Source organism: Bison bison, unplaced genomic scaffold (genome assembly GCF_000754665.1).
Source record: "Bison bison bison isolate TAMUID 2011002044 unplaced genomic scaffold, Bison_UMD1.0 scf7180017864498, whole genome shotgun sequence".
In the NCBI taxonomy this organism is placed as follows: Eukaryota; Metazoa; Chordata; class Mammalia; order Artiodactyla; family Bovidae; genus Bison; species Bison bison.
In genome coordinates, this window is record NW_011495057.1 from 1,356,141 (window position 1) to 1,380,651 (window position 24,511).

The 24,511-nt window shown below is 39.3% G+C and overlaps 1 protein-coding gene across 1 annotated transcript in view; it reads left to right on the top strand.

Annotated features, from left to right (window-relative positions):
- Positions 1–24,511, top strand: part of GREB1L (growth regulation by estrogen in breast cancer-like) — a 225,419-nt gene that overhangs the window by 102,404 nt on the left and 98,504 nt on the right. The window contains exons 2-5 of the mRNA XM_010828983.1: positions 252–359; positions 10,827–10,986; positions 11,197–11,394; positions 22,923–23,099. Of these exons, the coding sequence (XP_010827285.1) occupies positions 10,830–10,986; positions 11,197–11,394; positions 22,923–23,099 (532 nt within the window). The 5' untranslated portion in view covers positions 252–359; positions 10,827–10,829. The remainder of the gene's footprint in view (positions 1–251; positions 360–10,826; positions 10,987–11,196; positions 11,395–22,922; positions 23,100–24,511) is intronic.

A 24,511-nucleotide genomic window follows, 5' to 3' on the forward strand; every position in this document is an offset into this window, starting at 1 on the left:
TATTCCAATTACATTTAGTAGGGCGAGATCTTAAAAAGGAATTACTTCCAGGTATGTAAAGAGTGATCATCTGGGAAAAGAGGAATATTGTATTTGCCCTTGGTAATCTATATGGAATTGTGTAAGACTGATAAGTTTTTTAGTTGCAATATTTGTAGAATTGTAAATATTTAAGTTACTGTATTGTGGAATATAATTCGTTTGGAAATTAGCTCATGTCTTTATGTATATATTATTTTTTGTTTTTGCAGGTACAAAAAAGCTTTAATCAAGTAAAATCTAGGCAACAGGCTCCCTGAAGTGCTGACAGCCCAACTAAATCATGAACATGGTTCAAAAATGTTAATAAATAAACCAAGGTATTGTACAATTATAATATGCCCCCCCATCCACATCTTTCATGGTCAAATTCTGGGGGTGGGGGGACATTTTAGAATCTAAATAAAGCTCCTGTCTTTGGCACTTAAACTGATGAAGCAGATATTTCTATGAGCTCCTCTCCTGTTTTCTCTCCTCTTTGCTTTCCCTTCCCCTCCCCCATCCTCGCCACCAAAAAAAAAAAAAAAAAACCCAAAACAAAACACTTTCTCAGCTTTAAGGTTTTTCTTTTTTCTTACAACAGCCTCTGTGTTATATTTCCTGCATACCTAAATTAAGACAATAAGAATTCAGCTCTTGGTTCTTTGTTGATTGTGGTTTTATCTTTCAACTTGTCTAACAAGAGAGACGTCAGATTATTGGCCTCGGCGGAGAAGACCAAACAGCCTCTAGTGACTGCATGTATTTACATTTTTTAATCATATACCCTGAGATGTATGTTTTAAAAGTTTTATAAAAGTTTTCTGTTTCTGTTTTTGGAAGCCTTTGAATGCAAGGAGCGGGAGAAAGGTGATCCTGTCCTTTTCCCCTTCTATGTCAAAGAAAATAAAAAATCCTCTTAGAATTAAGAGTTTAGGGACACTGCTTAGGTAACTCTTGACTGTCAGGGCATAACCAAGACCGGCTCCCTCCTTTTGGAAGTTACAATGTACTTAAATAGCCTGGTATGTCCAAGAGAGGCCAAAGATCTTTTCCTCTTTTATGACCCGTCGTATCCTTTTGAGGCCAAAAAGAACAAGAGGGGTCATTGCCACTTCAGCTCGGTTCCTGTTGCTCCTGCGTGGTGACCACGCAGATCCTGAAACCTAGTACTGGCTTAACATTTGGGCCTGGAACATCTGGAAAGTGGCCCGAGAGGGAGACACTGTTGGGTTTTGTTACACCAGGTGCTAGGAGGAAGCCTCAGTCGCCTTTTTGATATGGGAGGCAAATTCTGTGGGCCCTGGAGTTAGGCTTCAACAATTGAAGAGGTCAAAGGACAGCTGAGTGGGGTCAGTGAGACACCATGGGGTGTATTTTGTTACTGAGTAAAAGAAGCAGCCTCCTAAAACCTTCAAGGATTCTCTTGAAAATCTTGTGTTGTGAAAAGGTTTTATGAGTCTCATGGCAAAAACTCCTGATTTATCTAAGGAATGCTTGCTTTTGCCTAATGGAAGGATAATCCTTACCAAATGTTGGCAACGACTATAAGAGTCAATATAGGTCTGAAAGAACAGTTAGGGTTTGAAGTGTACTTTGCTTTCCAAAATGTTTATCATTTTAATGTTTGTCTCTCAGTGAAGAATTTTACAGTGTTGAAATATCACCTTTTCCTTTCCTTGGAGCAGAAAGTGGCAGGAGTTGGGGGTGGGGAGAGGTGGGTAAGCAACTAGTTTACATTAATTTTAAAATCATTCTAACAAGCTTTTGACTGACCCCAAAGCAGAATAGTATAAACCTTTAAAAACACCAAAACTTAACTCTGGAAAGTTCTTTGAGTTTATTTTAACATAAAAGGAATAAACGGCTCATGAAGTGTCATTTACTTTTGGATTACAGAATTTTTGTTTTTTAATTTAGTTGTATTTCGTAGAAATGGGTATCAGCCGATGAATAACCTTAAGCGTGGGGGTTCTCCCTGACTGTGCTTCTGGTACATTTTGTAGTAGTAAGGAGAAAACCAATGTCAGAGTCAAGAGGGGAGAAGAAGAAAAGAGAATAGAAATACAGAATTTTCTCTTTAGAGGGAAATGGAGAAAGGGGTGGTGGGGGTGGGGTGGTGGGGTGGAAATCTGCATGTGGGAAGAACTTTCTTTGCCATGACCTCAAGATACCACTTACATGACTGTGGAGACTTTCCAAAGATGTTGCCACCTGGCAAACAGGTAGTAAAAGTTAGAGGAATTTGGCAGTATTTTGATGTCCCAGTTTATATACTCTATACATGTACATAGACATAGAGTGTGTGTATTGCCATCTGTATTGTAAAGGGGAAAAGATAAAGTGATGAGTAGTACAGAATAGGTTTTGTTAAGTATTTTCTTGCTCATTGATAACTTTACAGTAAGTTTGAATTACTTGTGTGTGTGATTTTTTAATGCTTTAAAATAAGTTTTTGTTTTAAAGCCACACGCACATAAACGTAAGGCTTAGTGAGGCAGTGTGCGCTGTGTCTATTTTCCCAAGGCTAAAGTGCCTTTCAACAACTAATTTAGAAACCTAAGTGTAGTGGCTGATAATTGCCTAGAGAAAACCCACAGCTGTTTAAGTAGCGCTGAAACTGCGGCAAAACTGACAAATAGAATTAACAATGTTAATACGATAAGAAGATGGAAAGATAGGGCAAATGACAGTGGAAAGAAGAAGGAAGCAAGAGTAACGCATCCATACAAGAACTGAATGTTCACAGTGGCTTTGCATATCCAGTGCTTTTCCTTTATGCTAAGCCCTTCTTTTATTAGTCTCTAAATCACCAGCAGAATGAGTGCTTGCAAGTTAAACAGTTCAGATACCTGTGTGTTCAGTCCCTCATTCACATCTGATTTTGAAGGAAGATGTTGCAGTAGCAGCTAAGAAAATCAATCAGATTTTGCTTTACTAAGGCACAGTTTTATTCGTGGTGCTTTTTAAAAGTGCATTTTAAATGTATTTCTCTCTATCATTACATGAATGGGAATTTCTTTACCCCTCTGTACCCTTATGATTCTTATCAGTCAACTACATACATTACAAAGGAGACCAAAGCCCTGGTTTTGGATTTAGTGACCCAGTATTACCAAAACAAAACGAAAAACCTGCAGAAGTCTTTAAGGTGTTCTTACTAATTATATTTATCGGGCTAATGTTCTTTGCCTGCTTTCCAAACAGAATGGGGGCAGGTAAATAAAGAAAAATTAGGTGAATGTTATATGGAAATTATTGAACCATATGTGTTCTTCCCACTCTACTGGTTAAAGCATCCTATGACATTTGGAAAATTATTGTAATATCTTTTGAAATTCTACTCTGCATTTGGGAAATTGGTTTTTGCCTCTGGTGCTTTATGTAGATTTTAATGACTGTTGTGATAAATCCCCAGAAGTTTGTCCTCAGAAACCACAGAGACTCAGAACTCTCTGAATGTGGCAGCCTTGATGGATGTGCTAAGCCACACTTTGGAAGCATTTCTGGTTATTTAATGTTTTCTGTTCTGGATTACTGACTCTTCTGCCTGTTGAAAAATTGGTCTCTGGCGACATGGTAGAGGTCACACGCTGCCTATTATTGTTTTGTTTCTTTGATCTGACACAGCAATTGCCTCTGGTAATTATACTAGTTCCAGAGGGTCTTGACGAGATGTGTTTATTTTACAGAAGAATTTCTGGTATTCCGAGGAAGAAAGTAAAAATTTCCAGTAGTAACATGTAACTCCCTGTCAGAAAGGAAAAGATAGCATTATGCCTTATCTTTTAATTATGACAGCTCTTATATAATCATTATGAAATTAGTTCACATATAACAATAAGCATTTCTATGGCAATTCAGGACATATTACATATCCCTAAGTATATTAGTTAAAAACAGTTAATCTTAGAATAAAGTAACTAGGGCTAGGTTTTTATTTCAGTACTTAAAATACTTTTGGGTTCAGAAACTGTCCAAGGAGAGTCACCCAGGTTTAAATGTACAGAACTATTAAAGGAGGCTCGAAATTTTGTCTTTTAATTTGTTTGCATTTTCTAAAGATTTTCAGCAAGGAGAATGACTAAAAATGAAATAGAACACTTTTGTTTTGAATGCATCATAAATTTTGTGCCTTTTTTGGAATGTGCTTGACAAGACATAATATCTCTTCAAACTTGTTTACTGTATAATTGAGTAAGACGCAAAAAAGCTCAATATATTCTTTTTTGTTTAAATTCAACTCCAGTTGTAAACACAATGTTTTGCCCCAAGTGGTTGCAGTTTAATGGGAAAGTCAGACAGATATTAGAGCAACAAATATCAATTTAAAAGAATACATAAAATGGGAAAAGAGCATAAAAGAACTGTAACTGTATGCTTGTTTTTAATTTTGAATTATAGACTCTTTGAGAACTTGCAAGAACCATGTTTGGTTTCTTGGTTCAATGATCACATAGTATCTCTCTTATCAGGGAATATGTTTAACAGAGCAAGGGTGTGTTAACAGGCATTAAACAGCAATGCCTTAAATAAGAATTTTTTTATACAAAGCCAAAGAATCTGATAGCTGTAAGAGGCAGTAATGATAGGTATATATGATTGTAAAGTTTAATAAGTGAATTGTGGAAGTGAAGTCGCTCAGTCACGTCCGACTGTGACCCCATGGACTGTAGCTTACCAGGCTCCTCCGTCCATTGGATTTTCCAGGCAAGAATACTGGAGTGGGTTGCCATTTCCTTCTCCAGGAGATCTTCCCGACCCAGGGTTTGAACCCATATCTCCCGGATTGTAGGCAGATGCTTTACCGTCTGAACCACGAGGGAAGTCCCAATAAGTGAATTGTATATATCACCAAATACCGGTTTTGGGAAGTTTTACATTGGTGGTCATTTGTTGCTAGAACACTGCCTCCAAAATATACAAGGAGATACATCTCAACTTTTCTTAGTATCCTCAACGTAGCACCAAGCTTACCAAAAAAAAGAAAACACTACATAGTACTTCTAAAATTTTCTGCACATTTATTTTGTGCCAGGCACTATTCTAAAAACATAAAATCTTGTATATTCTCATAGAAATCTATGATACTGATTGTATTGCCCCATTTTACAGATGAGAGATTAAGTAACTTGCCCAGTATCATACAGGGTAGTGGGTGTAGGATTTGAATTAAGGCCATGTGACTCCAGACCCTATGTGCTTAACTACTTGAACAGTAGGATTTTTATAAATGCTGTCTGGCTGGGTGGATGATTGTTAAACTTTGGAAAGTAGGTGACAACATCTATAGAGAAAAAGATAAGTAACAACTCATAAGTTATTTGAAGCTGTCTATTTAGGACTCCAGTACTCTTGCTTGGAAAATCCCATGGACAGAGGAGCCTGTTAGGCTGCAATCCATGGGGTCGCTAAGAGTCAGACACGACTGAGAGACTTTACTTTCACTTTTCACTTTCATGCATTGGAGAAGGAAATGGCAACCCAGTCCAGTGTTCTTGCCTGGAGAATCCCAGGGAGGGGGGAGCCTGGTGGGCTGCTGTCTATGGGGTCGCACAGAGTCAGACACGACTGAAGTGACTTAGCATAGCATAGCATTTAGTACTATGCCTGGCACACAGTCAATGAATTGTGCCTAAAAAAAATTCGAATCAAAAACAAGTACACACAAACAGAATGTATCATTTTCACTCACATTTTTTTTCTACTTCAAATAGCTTGGTTTAGCAGGGAAAAAACAAACAAACATGCTTTTGAGTCAAAATTTGAATTCTAGTTCCATCCACTTACAAACTAGATAACCTTGCTCCTCTCAGAAACCGGAGTACTGCTCTGTCTACCTGTCCCTCTTTCTGAATCTGCTTGTTTCCGTGTGGTTTCATTTAACTTAGTCCTTCACCCCATAAATGGAAGTTAGCTCTAGAGTTTGACTACATTCCTTACCCGCTTTGGCAGGAACAAGTCCTAGGTGGTTTGTGTATGCTTCATGCTGCTTCCCGTGGGGAGGCCCACAGGGTCTCATTGCCTCACTTTTGATACTAAAAGAAGTGATACTAAACTTGATCATTGGTTCAGAAGGCTGTACCAGTCTTTTTATGTAAGGGACTCAGGCATCGGCGGATACTGATCTGTCCACCAGAGTCCTAGAATCAAACTCCTAAAGACAACCGAGGGCAATTCTGTTATTCTTTGTGAAGTACTGTACTCTCTGTTCATATCTTTCATCTAACATTTACAGTGAGGTTTGGGTTTGTTCATTGAGAGGAGAGGTGGTGTTTTTATTTTGTTTCAATTTTTTAAATTGGTGCTTGTCTTTGTGACTGTCGGGTATCCGACATTAAAACTCGCATTGCAGCCCCCGAATATGTAGATGCACCATTGTTAAAAAAAATCCACCGGCCAGTGCAGGAGCCATAAGAGACTCAGGTTCGATCCTTGGGTTGGGAAGATTCCCTGCAGGAGGAAATGGCACACAATTCCAGTACTGTTGCCTGAAGGATTCCATGGGCAGAGGAGCCTGGTGGGCTATGGTCTATAAGGTTGCAAAGAGTTGGACATGAATGAGCATCTGAGCAGATGGGTAGACAAGGAAAAATCAGCAAACAAAGCTCCTTTTCCTTGATTTTTATTTATTTATTTTGGCTTGGCTTCACAATTTAGTAGGCGTTTACATAATATGCATTTTTCCCGATTGGGTGATTATTGTAGGTGTTTTAACTACAGAATGGCATACATGATTAGATAACCTAAGACGTCCGCTGCAAACAAAATCTAGACAAACTGATTAGATTCCGCTCCTGTCTTGGCCTTTTCCTCATAGTATGACCTTGGGCAAGTTCCTGAACTTCTCTAGACCTTGGTTCTCCTAAAAATGGAGGCAGTAATTGTATTTTCCTGGCGGTTACTGAGTTCCCCTATGTTACTGTTATCATCGTGGTTTGACAAAGAATGTTTCCTTTCAGATTTCTTGACAACGACAGTGATGACAGTTACTGCTACTGCCATCACCACCACGACCACCACTGTGACCATTCCCTGTGACGCTAACAATGACGTGCATGATGCTTAGTTACTTCACTTGTGTCCGACTCTTTGCCGCCCCATGGACTATAACCCACCAGTCTCCTCTGTCCATGGGATTTCCCAGGCAAGAATACTGGCGTGGTTGCCATTTCCTTCTCCAGGGGATCTTCCCGACCCAGGGATTGAACCTGTGTCTCCTGATTGGCAGGCAGATTCTTTACCACTTTCGGACATGGGAAGCCCCTGTCCTTCTGTAGAGAAGGGGTAAAGGAAGAGTAGAAAGACACCAAACTACACTGTCCTGGTGGCTTGCACTTGATCCCACTTGCATTTTCAGCAATTAATTATGGTGTTGAAAGAGCTCGTATAGGGTACCGTACCTTTTTTAGAGATTACCCCAAGAGTGCCTATTCAAGTCTCAGAGGTCTGTGGTGCTATGCCAAGACAATTAATATAGTTTTCCCTGTGTAATTTCACAACAATAAAAGGAAACATGGGAAAGCAATATAGTGCAGTCTCACAGACAATGATGGCCAGAGACATAAAATATGTGCCTTTGTACAGAAGTCACAGTCTGTTCTTGTTGTATTTCATTTAACAACTGATTCTAAAAAGCATTTCTCCATTTTCTGACCTGAAGTTAGATTTATTCACACTGACTTTCAGTGGGATGTCAGGCTTCCCTGATGTCTCAGACAGTAAAGAATCTGCCTGCAATGTGGGAGACCCATGTTGGATCCCTGGGTTGGGACAATCCCCTGGAGAAGGGAATGGCTACCCACTCCAGCATTCTTGCCTGGAGAATTCCATGGACAGAGGAGCCTGGTGGGCTACAGTCCATGGGGTTGCAAAGAGTCGGACATAACTGAAGTGACTACAACTTCTTCACTTTCAGTGGGATGTTATGCCTGGGGGCTCTTTGAGATTCAGAGGAAGGGATTCAGTAATTTAGGTGGATAAGGCCAGTGATTTCAGTGACCCTAAATATTATGTACAGCATATGATATTAAGAACGCTCATTTGCTCAGTCGTGTCTGAGTCTTTACAACTCCATGAATTCTAGCCCACCAGGCTCCTCTGTCCATGGGATTTTCCAGACAAGAATACTGGAGTGGGTTGCCATTTTCTTCTCCAAGATATTAAGAACACGTTGCACTAAAAATTCTTCTTTTGACCTCTGCCCTTCTTTGGGTAGCACTGAACTGTCAATGAAGAACTTGACACTCAGCATCGAAGAAGTTTGGGGTCAGTTTTGTCATTCTTCACCTTATAATTATCATTTTTAAAACTGCCTGGTTATGTTTTCATCTGGAATAGTCAGCCCCTTCTTTTTGCTCTCCCAAGGCTGTTCCATGGGAACTTACTGTTGTCTTCATCTGAGCATTTCACAGGGTTATGCTTCTATATTCTGTGTATCTTCTATGATGGTGAAACTGGATCACCCCTGTTTATATTGATTCAATAGTTTAACCAGCACAATATTTATTTGCCATATCTATCATATTACTCCTTAAACCATGTATAAATTGAAGGGATTAAGATTATGTAATCTTCCATGTATAGTTGAGTACTTCTTTATTCAACCAAAAAGGTCCCTTGGAGAATGTAGGTTTTCAATGATGAAAGGAAGATAACTTGTTGAGCAGGTAACAGATTAAGAAGAGGCAAGATTTTCAGGCATTTGGTGCTCTGGAGAAAGGCTAAAGGTCCATCTTTGAAGTTATTCTATAGTTTTTTGCAGTAAGAAATCCCATGAGTAACCATGCTAGTTCCTCATATTTTTCTCCCTTCAGTGAGGAATAAAGGTCAAATGGCCATTGGATTTTGACTTAGAAGCATATACGAGTGACATGGTATATTTCTCTTGCAACCTCCACTCTGTTTTGATTGTGTGTGGTTCTGTTGAAAAATAAGTTGCTGTAGAAAAATTGAATGTTTATACTTGTTCTGGTAGGGTTTTACAAGTTTGAACAAAACCTTGGTTTTTGATTACCTGTTTCATATATTTTAGTACTTCCTGTTTGAATCCTGTCTTCAAATTGTTTCAGAAAATAAAAAACATGAAATTAAAATTTCATGTTTTAATTCTAAAATACGTAAACTTAATTCTTTAAGAATATCATAATACTACTCCTTAAACCTTAAAAAAAAACCTTAGTATTTCAGGAAAATTTCATTTGAGAGGCTTTGTTGATTTTCTTCAACTTACAACTTTTGATTGAGTTTTATATGTATACTTTGGCACATGTACTTATCATAAGAAAAGCTTAGTAATTTATTTTTTCCAGTTTTATTGAGATATAGTTGATATGTAACATTGCATTAGTTTTAGGTATACAGTATAATTATTTGATATATATGTGTGTGCTTAATTGCTCAGTCATGTCCAACTCTTTGCTACCCCATGGACTCTAGCTCCACCAAGCTCCTCTGTACATGGGATTTCCCAGGCAAGAATACTGGAGTGCATTGCACTTTCCTCCTCTAGTGAGCTTTCCAACCCAGGGATCAGACACACATATCTTGCGTCTCCTACATTGGCAGATGGATTCTTTACCACAAGCATCACCTGAGAAGCCCTACTTCAGAATACTGAGAGTTAAATAAAATAATTTTTAGGAAGTGCCTGGTATATCATCTAGCCCAACAGTTCTCAGGCTTTTCATCTCATTACCTCTTTACACTCTTAAATGAGTTTTGTTTACGTGTATTATATTTATTAGACATTAAAACTAAGAAAATTTCATAATACTTAATAATTTTAAAAGTTAACAATAAACCCATTATACATGGAAAATAAATGTATTTCCCCCAAAAAAAGTTAGTAGAAAGAGTAGTCTGTCAGCTTCTGCCTTCAACCTGTTGTGGTGTCACTCATGAAATAGCCTCTAGAAAGTTCCACTGTAAATGTTTGAGAGAATGAGAATGAAAAAGGCAAATAATATCCTAATAATGGTTTGAAAAGACTTTTGACCTCATGGAACCCAGAAAGGGTCTTGGGGTCCTTGAACAATCATTAGCATAGCTAATAATTAGCACCCAATAAATTAGTTATTATTAAGATATATGGAAATTTTTGTAACTATCAATGAGAACTAAAGGTGATTGCATCAAAACTTCTTATTCTGTGCTTTCCTGAGGTCCCAAATAAGACTGTGATTCAAACTAAGCAAAAGAAACAGCATTGTTTTTCAAATAAATACTAATGATACATGAATGAGTTCTTTGAATTTTAAGACTCAAATCTTGCTTTTAGGAATTCACCAATTAAATATATTATCACAAAGCTTTCATTTATTTATTTTTTTTCTTTCTCAGAGAAGAATCCTCCTAGGGTAATAAAATCTTAGTAGAGAGAGAAGTAATTTGATATTTCCTCTGAAACCACTGATAGTGTTCCTTGGGGTTATGGCAGCCCACCACTCACCAGTTTAAGGACAAGGTGTGGCCCCCTTGTCACCGTGCTGGGTTTCATGATTGACAGGTCAATCTTGATTTACTAGTTGGAGAAACTTCGCTTAAAGCACTTATTGTGGTTTGATCCTTAGACACAAGATCCCTTAAAGGGACTTTTTGAAAGCCCCTTTGGACTCTGAAGACAAGAAGCAAAAGTGTAGAATAGATAAACTGATAAGTTATCTCAAGAAATGTATAGTTCATATAGTTTCTATTGTAAAGGATATGTGGGTATAGTTCATATCAGCTCTGTGTGTACTTTGCATACATATAACCCTCTACTAATGTCAACTTTCTCCTTTTTCTTTTCCTTTGTGGGGGTGGTATAGACCATGGGGAATTCATATGCTGGGCAACTGAAATCTGCTCGATTTGAAGAAGCTCTCCACAACTCCATTGAAGCCTCTCTGAGATGTAGTAATGTGGTACCACGACCAATTTTTTCCCAGCTGTACCTGGATCCTGACCAGCATCCTTTCTCCTCTGCAGGTAAGTTTCTCAATCCCACACATTTCTACATGCCTTTTAAAAGAAGTGGGAATTCTAGATCTGGGGATCTCTGAAATATGTGGGTTAAATGTTAGCCAATGCCTGTCTCCCTGTCCTCAGATATCTTTTCAGAACTATGGATTTTTCTTTTGGTTATCTCCCCATATGCATCTTTTTATTAAATTAGCTATGATTTATTTGCTTTCCCAGATGTAAAACCCAAGGTGGAGGATCTGGATAAAGACTTGGTACACCGATACACCCAAAATGGCAGCCTGGATTTTTCTAACAACCTCACAGTAAATGAAATGGAAGATGACGAAGATGATGAAGATATGTCAGATTCAAATAGCCCACCAATTCCCTATTCACAGAAACCTGCCCCTGAAGGCTCTTGCACTACAGACGGTGAGTTTCCTTTTTTTTCAGTTCCTTTAATATTGTCTGGCTAGTTTCTAATAATTGATTGGGTGCTTAAGGCTGGAAACCACCGTAGAAAGGAATGAGGAGTAATCATGCTTTCACTCACATTATTGCCTGTGACTTCATAGCACGTGTCTATTAAGAAAGCCAAGCATTATCACCCCATCTTATAGATCTAGAGATTGAGAGACACAGCCATTGAATGACTTCTCTGACATGGTGTGTGGCAAAGACAAGCCTAGGCCTAGCTCAGGACTTTTTCAATGCCTCACAAACTTCCTGCAAGAATGCTGCTCCAAAGTGATCTCTCTACTTCTTTCTGTTCCACTCTTAAAACAACAACAGAGGTATCATGTGTTTTAATATTTACCTTTTCCATGTATTTTGAACATTCATCCAGTATATTATTATCAATAGAAGATTAAAATGAACATGTTTTTATCATCCCATTTTACTTATCTTGTCAGCCTCCTCTTCTACAAAGGCTTTTAACCACACTTTTAAAAAAGAAAATCTTACTTAAACATTTTCAGTATTTCATGTTTTTGGTCACATAACAAATTATATTCTCTTCCCTCCATTAATGGTATATGGTCCTGCTTCCTGGCTATCCCAGTCTGATTTCTAATTAGTTCATAATCTGATCGTGGTAAAGAATCCACCTGCCAATGCAGGAGACCCAAGAGACGTGGGTTTGACCCCTGGGTGGGGAAGATCCCCTGGAGAAGGAAATGGCAACTGACTCCAATATTCTTGACTGGAAAATTCCCTGGACAGAGCACCTGGTGGGCTACAGTCCATGGGGCTGTAGAGTTTGGACATGGCTGAGCACAAGCTCTTGATAGTTTATAGTTGGTCCACAGCTCTTTCAGTGTGGTTCATTTAAGGCAGTTCTAAGAGTCCTCTCACTCAAAGGCAGAACAGCCCTGACATTTTCCTAATGAAATTGACAGTGGAATAGGGCAGTATAGTACCTGGGTTTGTGTCAGCAGACCAGCTTCCCTTCATGGGAAATCTTCTATTTACCTAAGACTCACAGGAAGGTAAAGCTATTTTTAGAGGCAATTTAGATAAGCAGATACTTAACACCTGATGGGCTTCTGGGGTTTGCCATTCAGATGTAAATTTTGGTTGCTAATTTCTTATGTAAATTATTGGTAGGTTTCTACCCCACTGGGAAGCAGTTGATTGTCTAAAGGGGTAAAGGGCCACCAAATTTTAAGCCTCCAAATAGGGCTTTGATTACTTGAGTTTGTGTTTACAGCTGTTTCAGTAAACTTTCCCCTCCCCCACTTAGATTACTCTGTAACCTTCAAGTTGGAGATAATTGGAGAATGCAAATCCTAGTTCTGTGAAGTGAAAACCTTGGCTGTTTTCTTAAGAAAAATGCAGATGAGGTTTACAAAGAAGTGCTCTGTACTAGGACTCCTTTAAAATTAAAATCATTTGCTGCAAGAGTCTTGGTTTTAAGGCAGCCTGTCAGTATTTCAGAAAATGAAACTGGGGGCAAGTGTGTCCAAGAAATTGTTATATTTGTGCCCCATTCCGTATCTTTCTTTCCTTGTGTACAGTAATCAGGCATACACCATCCTTAGGGTACTTTCCCCCAGATCATCTAGTGGCTTCTAAAAGAAAAATCCTATCTTTTTTTCAGGATTAGTCCAGATGAAATTTAAAATTACCCTAGAGGGGAGTATTAAGGTTTCTCCATTTTAATTGACATTTTAATTGAGATTATGGTTGGATGGCATCACTGACTCAATGGACATGAATTTGAGCAAACTCTGGGAGATGGCCAAGGACAGGGAAGCCTGGCATGCGGCAGTTCATGGGGTCACAAAGAGTTGAACACGACTGAGTGACTGAACAACAATATTTATTATATTAATATTCTGACATATTTCAAATAGTGAAGAAATAGAGCTATCTGCTATACCAGATATTTGGATCTTATAAGTCTTGAAATAGAATCACATTTCGTAGATTCTTTAGCTACTTCTTTACAGAGCTTATTTTCAATCTTTTTTTTTAAAAAGCTATATTAAATATTGCTCTTTGCATAATATATATTTTTCTTAATTGGGGGTACCTGATGATATATTTTGTATATAATTAGCTGATCTGAGTCCCAAGAATGAAGATTTGTAGGAAACAGTCCAGACTCTTGTGAGCGTCTTCTCAAAATAACTATGAAGTAAACTCAGGAACTTTTCTTTGATTTTGCAACCTTTTCTGGCTTTGGGTTGATTTCTTTCTTCCTGACTCTTTCCCTGGACTCACCCTTGCCTTCTTTTCCTCCCCTATTTCCTCTTAATTAAATTGCCTATGGTCTGTGTGGAGAAGGCGATGGCACCCCACTCCAGTACTCTTGCCTGGAAAATCCCATGGATGGAGGAGCCTGGTGGGCTGCAGTCCATGGGGTCCCTAGGAGTCAGACACGACTGAGCGACTTCACTTTCACTTTTCACTTTCATGCATTAGAGAAGGAAATGGCAACCCACTCCAGTATTCTTGCCTGGAGAATCCCAGGGACGGGGGAGCCTGGTGGGCTGCACAGAGTCGGACACGACTGAAGTGACTTAGCAGCATAGTCTTGTGTTGGTGATTAACTGAAAGGCAGAAAGACAAAGTAGGACATTTAAAAATTGAACTTAAAAAAAATTAAGTATAGTTCATTTACAATGTTGTGTTACTTTCTGCTGTACAGCAAAGTGATTCAGTTATACATATATACACATTCTTTTTTGTATTCTTTTCCATTATGATGTATCACAGGATATTGAATATAGTTCCCTGTGCTCTACAGTAGGATGCTGTTTATCCATTCTCTACATGCTAGTTTGCACCTGCTAACCCCAACTCCCAACGTTACTCCTCCGCTCCTTGGCAACCACAGATCTGTTCCTTATTAGACTTTATTTTTTTTAAGGACAGCTTTAGATTTACAGAAAAATTGAGAAAACAGTACAGAGTTTCTGTATATCCCCACAGTTTGCCCTATTGTGAACATGTTACATTATTAGTAATTTTAGTGCTGACTAAAGTCCATAGTTTATTTGGGTTCTTTAGTTTCTACCTGATGTCCTCTTTCTGTTCCAGAACCCATCTGAAAGTGGTAGCTCAGTCATGTCTGACTCTTTGCAACCCCCTGGACCGTAGCCTGCAAGACTCCTCTGTCCGTGGGATTCTCCAGACAAAAAGACTGGAGTGGGGAGCCATTTCTTTCTCCAGGGGATCTTCCCAACCCAAGGATCAAACCCTGGTCTCCTATATTACAAGCAGGCTCTTTACCATTTGAGCCACCAGGGAATATCCAGAACTGGTCTTCAGTTCAATTTAGTTTAGTTGCTCAGTTGTGTCCCATTCTTTTTGACCCCATGGACTGCAGCATGCCAGGCCTCCCTGTCCATCACCAACTCCTGGAGTTTACTCACACTTATATCCATCGAGTCAGTGATGCCATCCAACCATCTCATCCTCTGTCATCCCCTTCTACTCCCTCCTGCCGTCAATCTTTCCCAGCATCAAAGTGAAGTTGCTCAGTCGTGTCTGACTCTTTGTGACCCCATGGACTGTAGCCTATCAGGCTCCTCTGTCCATGGAATTTTCCAGGCAAGAGTGCTGGAGTGGACTGCCATCTCCTTCTCCAGGGGATCTTCCTGACCCAGGAATCGAACCCGGGTCTCCCGCATTGCAGGCAGATGCTTTACCGTCTGAGCCACCAGGGAAGCCAGCATCAGGGTCTTTTCAAATAAGTCGGTTCTTCACATCAGGTGGCCAAAGTATTGGAGTTTCAGCTTCAGCATCAGTCCTTCCAATGAATATTCAGGACTGATTTCCTGTAGGATGGACTGGTTGGCTCTCCTTGCAGTCCACGGGACTCTCAAGAGTCTTCTCCAACACCACAGTTCAAAACCATCAATTCTTTGGTGCTCAGCTTTCTTTATGGTGAACTCTCACATCCATGGATGTGAGCTACTGGAAAAACCATAGCTTTGACTAGATGGACCTTTGTTGGCAAAGTAATGTCTCTGCTTTTTAGTATGCTGTCTAGGTTGATCAATAGAACCGGTCTGGGGTACTATTAATAATTAGATGTAGCTGTTGTGTCTCCTTAGGCTCCTCTTGGCTGTGACAGTTCCTCAGACTTCCTCTGTTTTTGATGATCCTGATAGTTTCAGAGATTATAGATCAGGTGTATTCTAGATCTTCTATTGGAATTTGATATTTTTCTCCTGATGAGACTGGGGTTATATATGGGTTTGGTGAAGAACGATCACAGAGATAAAGTGTCATTTTCATCTTACTGTATCAAGGACACATACTTTCAGATGATTTATGGGTGGTGACGTTGACCTTGATCACCTGGCTGAGATAGTGTTATCTCCATCCCCCATGAGTATCCCATCCCTGCTGCACCCACCCCCCTTACTGTCGAAGAAAGTTCCTACACTCAGCCTACACTTTTTAAGGAATGGCAAGTTACGCTCCACATCCTTAAGGGCAGAGTAACTACATAAATTATTTGGAATTCTACTGCATGGAGGTTTGTCTCTTTTCCCTCATTTATTAATTTACACAGTCATCTGTTTATATTCATTCATGAATATTTATTTTATTTGGGGGTTATAATCCAATACTATTTTATTTTCTTGTTTAGCTTTTTCCAGTTTTAGCCCTTGGTAGCAATTTCAGTTGGTTCTTGTGCCCCTTTTATAGGCTGCCATCATCATGAGTTTTTTGGTTTTTTTTTTAACACAAAAGAGGGAATTTTCTCTTTTCACTGTAACAAGCAATTGTTTATTTTTAATTTTTACTCATTATTTTAAATTTTTGGCTGTGCTGAGTCCTTGTTGCTTCATGTGGACTTTATTGTGGTGAGCAGGGGCCACTCTCTCGTTGTGGTGTGTGGGCTTCTCATTGCTGTGACTTCTCTTGTGGATCACAGACTCTAGGGGGCGAGGGCTCAGCAGTTGTGGCTCACAGGCTTAGCTGCCCCTTGACATGTGGGATCTTCCCTGACCGGGGATCGAACTGGTATCCCCTGCAATGCAAAGTAGATTCTTAACCACTGGACCACCAAGGAAACCCACAGACACTTTTTGAAAAAAAAAAAAAAATTTAAAAGGAAGAGGTTTGCTTCCTCCTATGAGAAAAATTTTTCTCCTAGAATCCAGTCATTGTTTAATAATTATAACTTTTCACCTCTAGGTGTCCTCATATCATAAATGGGAAAACCTTTATAGGCTAAAGTGCTGAAAGCTATTAGTGCTTCTTACTTTGAGTGGACTGTGTAGTTTTCCTTATACCACAGACATCACGTTGAAATCATCTTTCTTCCAGAGCAAATTCTGCTTTCTTCAGATATTTTTCACACGAACTGTGTCTTCTCTACTCTATTCCTGTTTAGCCCCAAACTAAAATTGTACTTCTCCCCCTTAATCTCCCTTTGGCTTCAATATATTGCTTTGAGAAAGCTCATTAGAAAGGGACACCTATGTGACTTGCAAAACTGAATTTTGAGGATTCACCAGGGCTTCCCTGGTGGCTCAAACAGTAAAGAATTTGCCTGCAATGCGGGAGACCCCTGGATTGATCCCTGAGTGGGGAAGATTCCCTGGAAAGGGGAATGGCTACCCACTCCAGTATTCTTGCCTGGAGAATTCCCATGGACAGAAGAGGCTAGTGGGCTACAGGCCGTGGTGTCCCAGAGAATTGGGCACGACTGAGCTACACATTCACTTTCAGTAGGTGTGAGACAGGTGGATGCTGACAGAGCCCATGGCTGGCAGGGACTGCTCTGACAAGTGCCCCTAAGGATTCAGCCTAGAAAGCTAGGTGATGACTCAGCAAAGGTAGGCAATGGAGAAGCCATAGGAGAGTGTCCTACGTCAGACCGGGGAAGGTCTCGTGGTCAGAGTAACCTTTATTCTGTGGTCAGAGTGACGTTAACTCTCTAACCTGGAGTCAAGAGACCTGGGTCCCAACTTCTTGGGTTGCTGGGAATTTGACTTTGGACTGTTTTCTTAACCTTTATGGGTCCCAGTTTCCTCATCTACAAACTAAAGAGATAGGGATAGATTAGTGTTTCCCAATCTTTGACTCACAAATCTCTCTTATAGTAGTATATAATTTTTGGACCCCTTAGGAATTTAAAAACTAATTCTGTCACTGTATAGCATGTGATAAAGAATCAATTTTAAGTAGAAAATACTTATTTTAGATCAATATACTAATCACTCTTTGATATTATTCATGCATGAGAAAAAACTGTCTACATTTTATCCTTTAGTTGCTGTTTAGGGCTTTCCTGAAGGCTCAGCAGGTAAAGAATCTGCCTGCAGTGCACAAGACACAGGAGATGTACATTTGATTCCTGGGTTGGAAAGATCCCTCTGGAAGAGGAAATGGCATTGTGCTCCAGTATCCTTGCCTGGAAAATTCTATGGACAGAGGAGCCTGGTGGGCTATAGTCCATGGGTTTATAAATAGTTGGATATGACTGAGCATGTAGCAATTACTGTTTAACTTACTTTAAACTGGTTGTGTAAGGAAAAGTATATTTTGTTGACAAATTCAAAAATAAAATGTTAAACCTTTTTCCGACAGGTAGGGGGAGTGGCAAAGGAGGGGAGCCAAGTGTATTTATATGTTTCCCAGCATCAAAAAAAGGCAAGATCCACTTTTATTACCCAAACTTTGGAATTTTTACATTTTAGGATTAAAAGTGAAATTTGCTCAGTCATGTCCAACTCTTTGGGACCCCATAGACTGTAGCCTGCCAGGCTTATCTGTCCATGGGATTCTCCAGGCTAGAATACTGGAGTGGGTAGCCATTCCCTTCTTCAGGGGATCTTCCCAACTCAGGGATTGAACCCAGGTCTCCCGCATTGTGGGCAGATTCTTTACCATCTGAGCCACCAGGGAAGCCCAAGAATACTGGAGTGGGCTGTCTATCCCTTCTCCAGCAGATCTTCCTGACCCAGGAATCAAACCAGGGTCTCCTGCATTGCAGGCGGATTCTTTACCAGTTAAGCTACCAGGATGTACTAATTTATTTTTATAATTTTTGCTCAATGTGAGGAAAGAGTTTCAGACTGCTCTTTGCAGAATTTGTCTGCAAATAATATGCTGCTGAAAGAAGTAGGCTTTTCTTTCTTACACAAAAGCCAAATTGGATTGTTGTCGTTGTTTAGTTACCAAGTCTTGTCTGACTCTTTGCAACCCCAGGGACTGTAGCCTGCCGGGCTCCTCTGTCCATGGGATTTCCCAGGCAAGAATACTGAAGTGGGTTGCCATTTCCTTCTCCAGGGGATCTTCTCGACCAAGGGGTTGAACCCTCATCTCCTGCATTAGTAGAGGGATTCTTTACCACTGAGCTACTGGGGAAGCCCCGAATTGGATTATAATCACTAAAATTTTACCTTAACACTGCCTTTTTTTTTTTTTTTTTGGTGCCCTAGGAGCATATCGGTGCATTTTATATAATTTGATAAGTGAGGATGAGGTTGACTCTAACTTTCATATCTAGCAAAGAGTACCTTAGGCACATTTGTAAAATGACTGTGTCCATCAAACACAATCTATGTTCCCTAAAGCTTCCCATTATTAACCACTAGCCTATTATGGGTATGTATTAAGCAACATATCAATACATGTGACTGATAATAAAAATCAATCTTAAACTGTGTGATAACCAAAACCACACATTGATATGGGCTTCAATCCAGTGAGTGCTGAGTTCGCTCATCTGATTTCCACTATCCCTACATGTATAACATAGAATGTCCTTAGAACATTTTGCTTTAAAGGTAGAATATTAGAATAATTATTAGGTTTTAGAAATTGGTAATGTTATATATTTTAGTTTCATGTATAGTTCTCCAGTATCATGGAGAACCTTTATGAATCCCCAGGACTTTTATAACTCCCCTTTGGAAAATCCTGTATCAGATGACCTTGAGAGTCCAGATAGCTCTGATGTTCTAAAAGTCTTGTTGTTCAGTCACTAAGTCATGTCCGACTCTGACTGCAGCACTCTAGACTTCCCTGTCCTCCACTATCTCCTGGAATTTGCTCAAATTCATGTTCATTGAGTTGGTGATACTATCTAATCATCTCATCCTCTGACACCACCTTCTCCTTTTGCCTTCAATCTTTTCCAGCATCAGGGTCTTTTCCAATGAGTTGGCTCTTTGCATCAGGTGGACAAAGTATTGGAGCTTTAGCTTCAGCATCAGTTTTTCCAATGAATATTCAGGATTGATTTCCTTTAGGATTGACTGGTTTGATCTCCTTGCTATCCAAGTGACTCTCAGAAGTCTTCTCCAGCACCACAATTTGAAAGTATCGATTCTTTGGTACTCAGCCTTCTTTATAGTCCAATTCTCACATCCGTATGTGACTATTGGAAAACCATAGCTTTGAGTATATGGACCTTTGTCAGCAAAGTGATGTCCTTGCTTTTTAATAATTTGCAAATTGGTACAGATTGGTACTGACTTGTGTATTTTTTCTAATACGGAGTGACTGTAAGTTCATAAAGTTTGTAGTACTACTTCTTAGTGACAGAGAAATCTCCTCAAGCAATCTGTTTCCATCAATCAGTAATCGTAAACCTCTCATCACTGAATTATCTACATCCTTTGGGAAGGTGTTTATGTTTGCCCTTTGGAGAAAGTTGTAATAATGGTGCTACCTACTAGGGATAGATTTGCTGTCTATACATTAATGAATAATTCCTTTGATTAAGAAATTTACTGCTCCTTTTAGGAGTTTTTTTTGGCTGCACAGCATGTGGGATCCTAGTTCCCCCACCAGGGACTGAACCAGTGCCTTAGCAACAGAAGCGCAGTGTTCTAATTTAACCTGACCTCCAGGAAGTCTCTATTTTTAGCCTTCTTGGGTTAGGATTTTAGAATTTGGTAGAGACATTTGTGTTAACCCCTCATGGTTTTGGCTCTGGAGTATAACTATTCTTAGTGCTTTTTTTTCCCCCCGAAGTTGACTAATACATTTTATGCCTGTTTTTATATAGCAAACTTTCCATGTCTTACATCACTGGACATTATGGGACTCATTATGTAAGCTTGGACAAACACTCTCACCTCTCTGAGCCTCAATTTCTCCATGTATGAAAGGGATATAGTCATACCTAGCTAGAATTGTTGAGAGGGTTAAATAAGAAAGTCTCTGAACTGCTTAACACTCCACCTGGCTTATGTTAAGTGCTCCATAAATTGTAACTGCCTTTCATATCATATCATCAACTCCCAACTTTCAAACCTGAGAGTTTTGTCCCTTAATGGAGGTGGAGACAGCAGATTCTTTAAAGGGCTCTATGCATCTATAGGAAAAAAAAAAAGTTTGTAAACTGAATAAATAATATGACCCCATATATAAAAGATTATTCAAATAAATACAAATGATATTGTGAATAATAAAATACAAATTCATTCAAATTGTTAAAGAAGTCACAATAACATTAGATATTATTTTTCTCAAACTGTGAACACTGGAAGTTACCTTTGAGTTTTTAGTTTTAATAGAGAATCTACAAGCTTGAAATAGTTGAACCCCATTGTCTTTATCATTCTAGCCTCTGGTTTCCTGGCTTTTTTCTAATTTTATCATGTCTGCTTTTGAGGTTTAATGATCCAAACCATATAGTAGATTCCTATGCACCATAGCTTCATACCATATTTGGTTGTTGTTTTCATTTATTTCTCATATACTCACTGATGGCATTCAGTTTTTGTTGGCATTTGGCTAGCATCATAATATAATATACGTTGATTCTGGGAGAGCCTGCATGGTTCTGGCCCACTGTGTTTTGGGCGATGATGGCGCTCTCCCCAGGGTTGTGTGTGGGAATTAGCCATCCATCCTCCATTGTCCAGTTTTCTGTCAGGTGCCCAACTATGGCCAGAAAGGTGGGATGTTCCAGTGGCCCAGCTTGGACCAGGCGCCAGCTCCAGCTCAGTCTGGAATATCACAGCTGTCCAGGGGAATTCCATAACTAGAGCGTTGGGAGGATCATTTCCCAGAAGACGTGGAGATTGGTGCTTTGTAGCAGAGCATAGCTGTCCTCTGTTATATTGTTTTGTAATTGCCAGTTCCTTATACATCCTTGCAGTTGACTACAAGTGAGTTCTTAGAGGATGACACATTCTGTTCAGCTCTATCCCCAAGCCCAAGACAGCACTTGTTGAAAATCCTTTTATTTTAACTGTATTTCTTTATTTTTGTCTGTGCTGGGTCTTTGTTGCTGTGTGCAGGCTTTCTCTAGGTGCAGCAAGAGAGGGCTGCTCTTCCTTATATTGGGCAGGCTTCTTATTGCAATGGTCTCTTGTTGTGGAGAGCAGACTCTAGATGCGTGGGCTTCAGTACTTGTAGCTCATGGGCTCAGTAGTTGTGGTGCGTGGGCTTAGTTGTTCTGTGGCATGTGGACTCTTGCCAGACCAGGGATTGAAACCACATCCCCTGCATTGGCAGGCAGATTCCTAACCGCTGGACCACCAGGGAAATCTGCAAATCATTTTTAGTAAATGATGAACTAATGAATTAAGGTAATAATTTATGGTTACAAAGCAGTTATGTAAGGTTTTTTCATTTCTTATGATGTCTCATCTAGTGAAAATAACCTAAACAGTTCTGAGTTCTGGTTCTGATCCATTCATTTATGATTCACTAAACTCTGAGCTTCAGTCTCTTCCTCTGTGAAATAGAAGACATTTGTTCTGTGATCAATCTGACTTAGAGAAGTGAATTTGCATTGAAACTAAGAATACTGTATTATGTGCACATAAAATTACATGTTTGTCAGTTTCCTGTATATTTATCATTTCCTTATTTGTGGATCAGAAAATATAAAGTCATCAGTGTTGGCTAAAACAGTTGGAAATATCTCATTTTAGTAAGTTTTTGGGCTTCCCTGGTGGCTCAGTGGATAAAGAATCTGCCTGCAATGCAGGAGACACGGGTTCGATCCCTGGATCGGAAAGATCCCCTGGAGGAGGGAATGGCAACCCACTCCAGTAATCTTTCCTGGGAAATCCCATGAACGGAGGAACCTGGCGGGCTACAGACCATGGGGTTGAAAAGATTTAGACACTGAAGCAACTGAGCATGAGCATCTTTTTATCTCTGCTCAGAAGAACACATGTGGTAGATGTGTGTTTGAGACTTCCCTGGTGGCTCAGATGGTAAAGCGTCTTCCTACAATGTGGGAGACTGGGGTTCAATCCTGGAGAAGGAAATGGCAACCCACTCCAGTATCCTTGCCTGGAAAATTCCATGGATGGAGGAGCCTGGTAGGCTAGTCCATAGGGTCGCAAAGAGTCGGACACGACTGAGTGACTTCATTTTCTTTCACTTTGCATATGAACTTTAAGTTTAGTCCTTCATAGTGATTCTGACAGGCAAGTCTACTCTCTAGATGGGTGATGTGGAGTTATAACCTCTCTAAACATTCCACTGTGTCCTTTTTTCTTTTTTTTTTTATTGGTTTCTAGGTTTTTGTCAAGCAGGAAAAGATTTGCGTTTGGTATCTCTGTGTATGGAACAGATTGACATCCCAGCAGGATTTCTCCTGGTGGGGGCCAAGTCTCCCAACCTTCCTGAACACATCCTAGTGTGTGCTGTAGACAAGCGATTCCTACCAGATGATCATGGGAAAAATGCACTTTTAGGTGAGTACTTCATACCTGCACAGTTCCTTCTGAGATAAAGGAATTAAAATAAGAGTTTATTTTAAATTATCACAGAATTTTTAAAAATCACAGAATTAGCTGTGGATTATATAGTTTAGTTTAAGTAAGAAACATTTTTTCATTTAGTTGTTGTTGAGTCGCTCAGTCATGTCCAACTCTTTGCAACCTCATGGACTACGGTGTGCCAACCTTCCCTGTCCTTGACCATCTCCTGGAGTTGGCTTAAACTCATGTCCATTAAATCAGTGATGCCATCCAACCATCTCATCCTCTTCTCCTCCTACCTTCAATCTTTCCCAGCATCAGGGTCTTTTCTAATGAGTTGGCTCTTCGCATCAGATGGCCAAAGTATTGGAGCTTCAGCTTGAGCATCAGTCCTTCCAGTGAATATTCAGGGTAGATTTCCATTCGGATCGACTGGTTTGATCTCCTTGCAGTCCAAGGGACTCTCAAGAGTGTCTTCCAGCACCACAGTTCAAAAGCATCAATTCTTCAGCGATCAGCCTTCTTTATGGTCCAAATTTCACATCTGTACATGACTACTGGAAAAACCACAGCTTTGACTGTATGGACCTTTGTTGGCAAAGTAATGTCTCTACTTTTTAATATGCTGTCATTTAGTAACTTCTCACAAGTTAACTTTCACTTTTTTATTAACTCTCAAAATATTCATCTTAACGAAGAGATTTTAAAAACCAGGCATTAAAGAATGCCATGCAATTTATCAAAAATAATTATTTTGTGAAATAAAATAGGATTCACTCTCTATAGAGTCATTGATCTGGACCTGATATAAAATCGACTCTCAATTATTCAACTGTGGATTATCTACTTTGTAAGTTATTGATACCTATTCTGTACCATCCATTATTTCTAATTATACTTTATTGATGTGGTTCTCATTTTATATTTAGCATTAGTTCAACCAAGATATATAGGAATATATCTATGATGTAAGATGTGTAACTTTTATCTCAGAATTTTTTTACTTTCTAGTGTTACTTTAAATCTGGTCCTTTTTTCACAACATAGCTTCTCTACATCATGGAAAATAACAAAAGTGGATTTACTTTTTAATTGTTATTTTTAAAGTTGAAGTATAGTTCATTTTCAATATTATATTAGTTTCAAATGAACGGCATGAAGTATCACTGATTCAAGTGATTCAGTATTTTTACAGATTGTACTCCATTAAAAATTATTACAGGATAATGGGTATAATTCCCTGTGCTGAAATATATATCCGTGTTGCTTACCTATTTTATATTAGCAGTTTGAGTCTGTTAATCCCTTACACCTATCGTGCCCCTCCTTCCCTTTATCCACGGATAAGCGCTAGTTTTCTGTACCTGTGAGTCTTTTTGTTTTGCTGTATCATTCATTTGTATTAT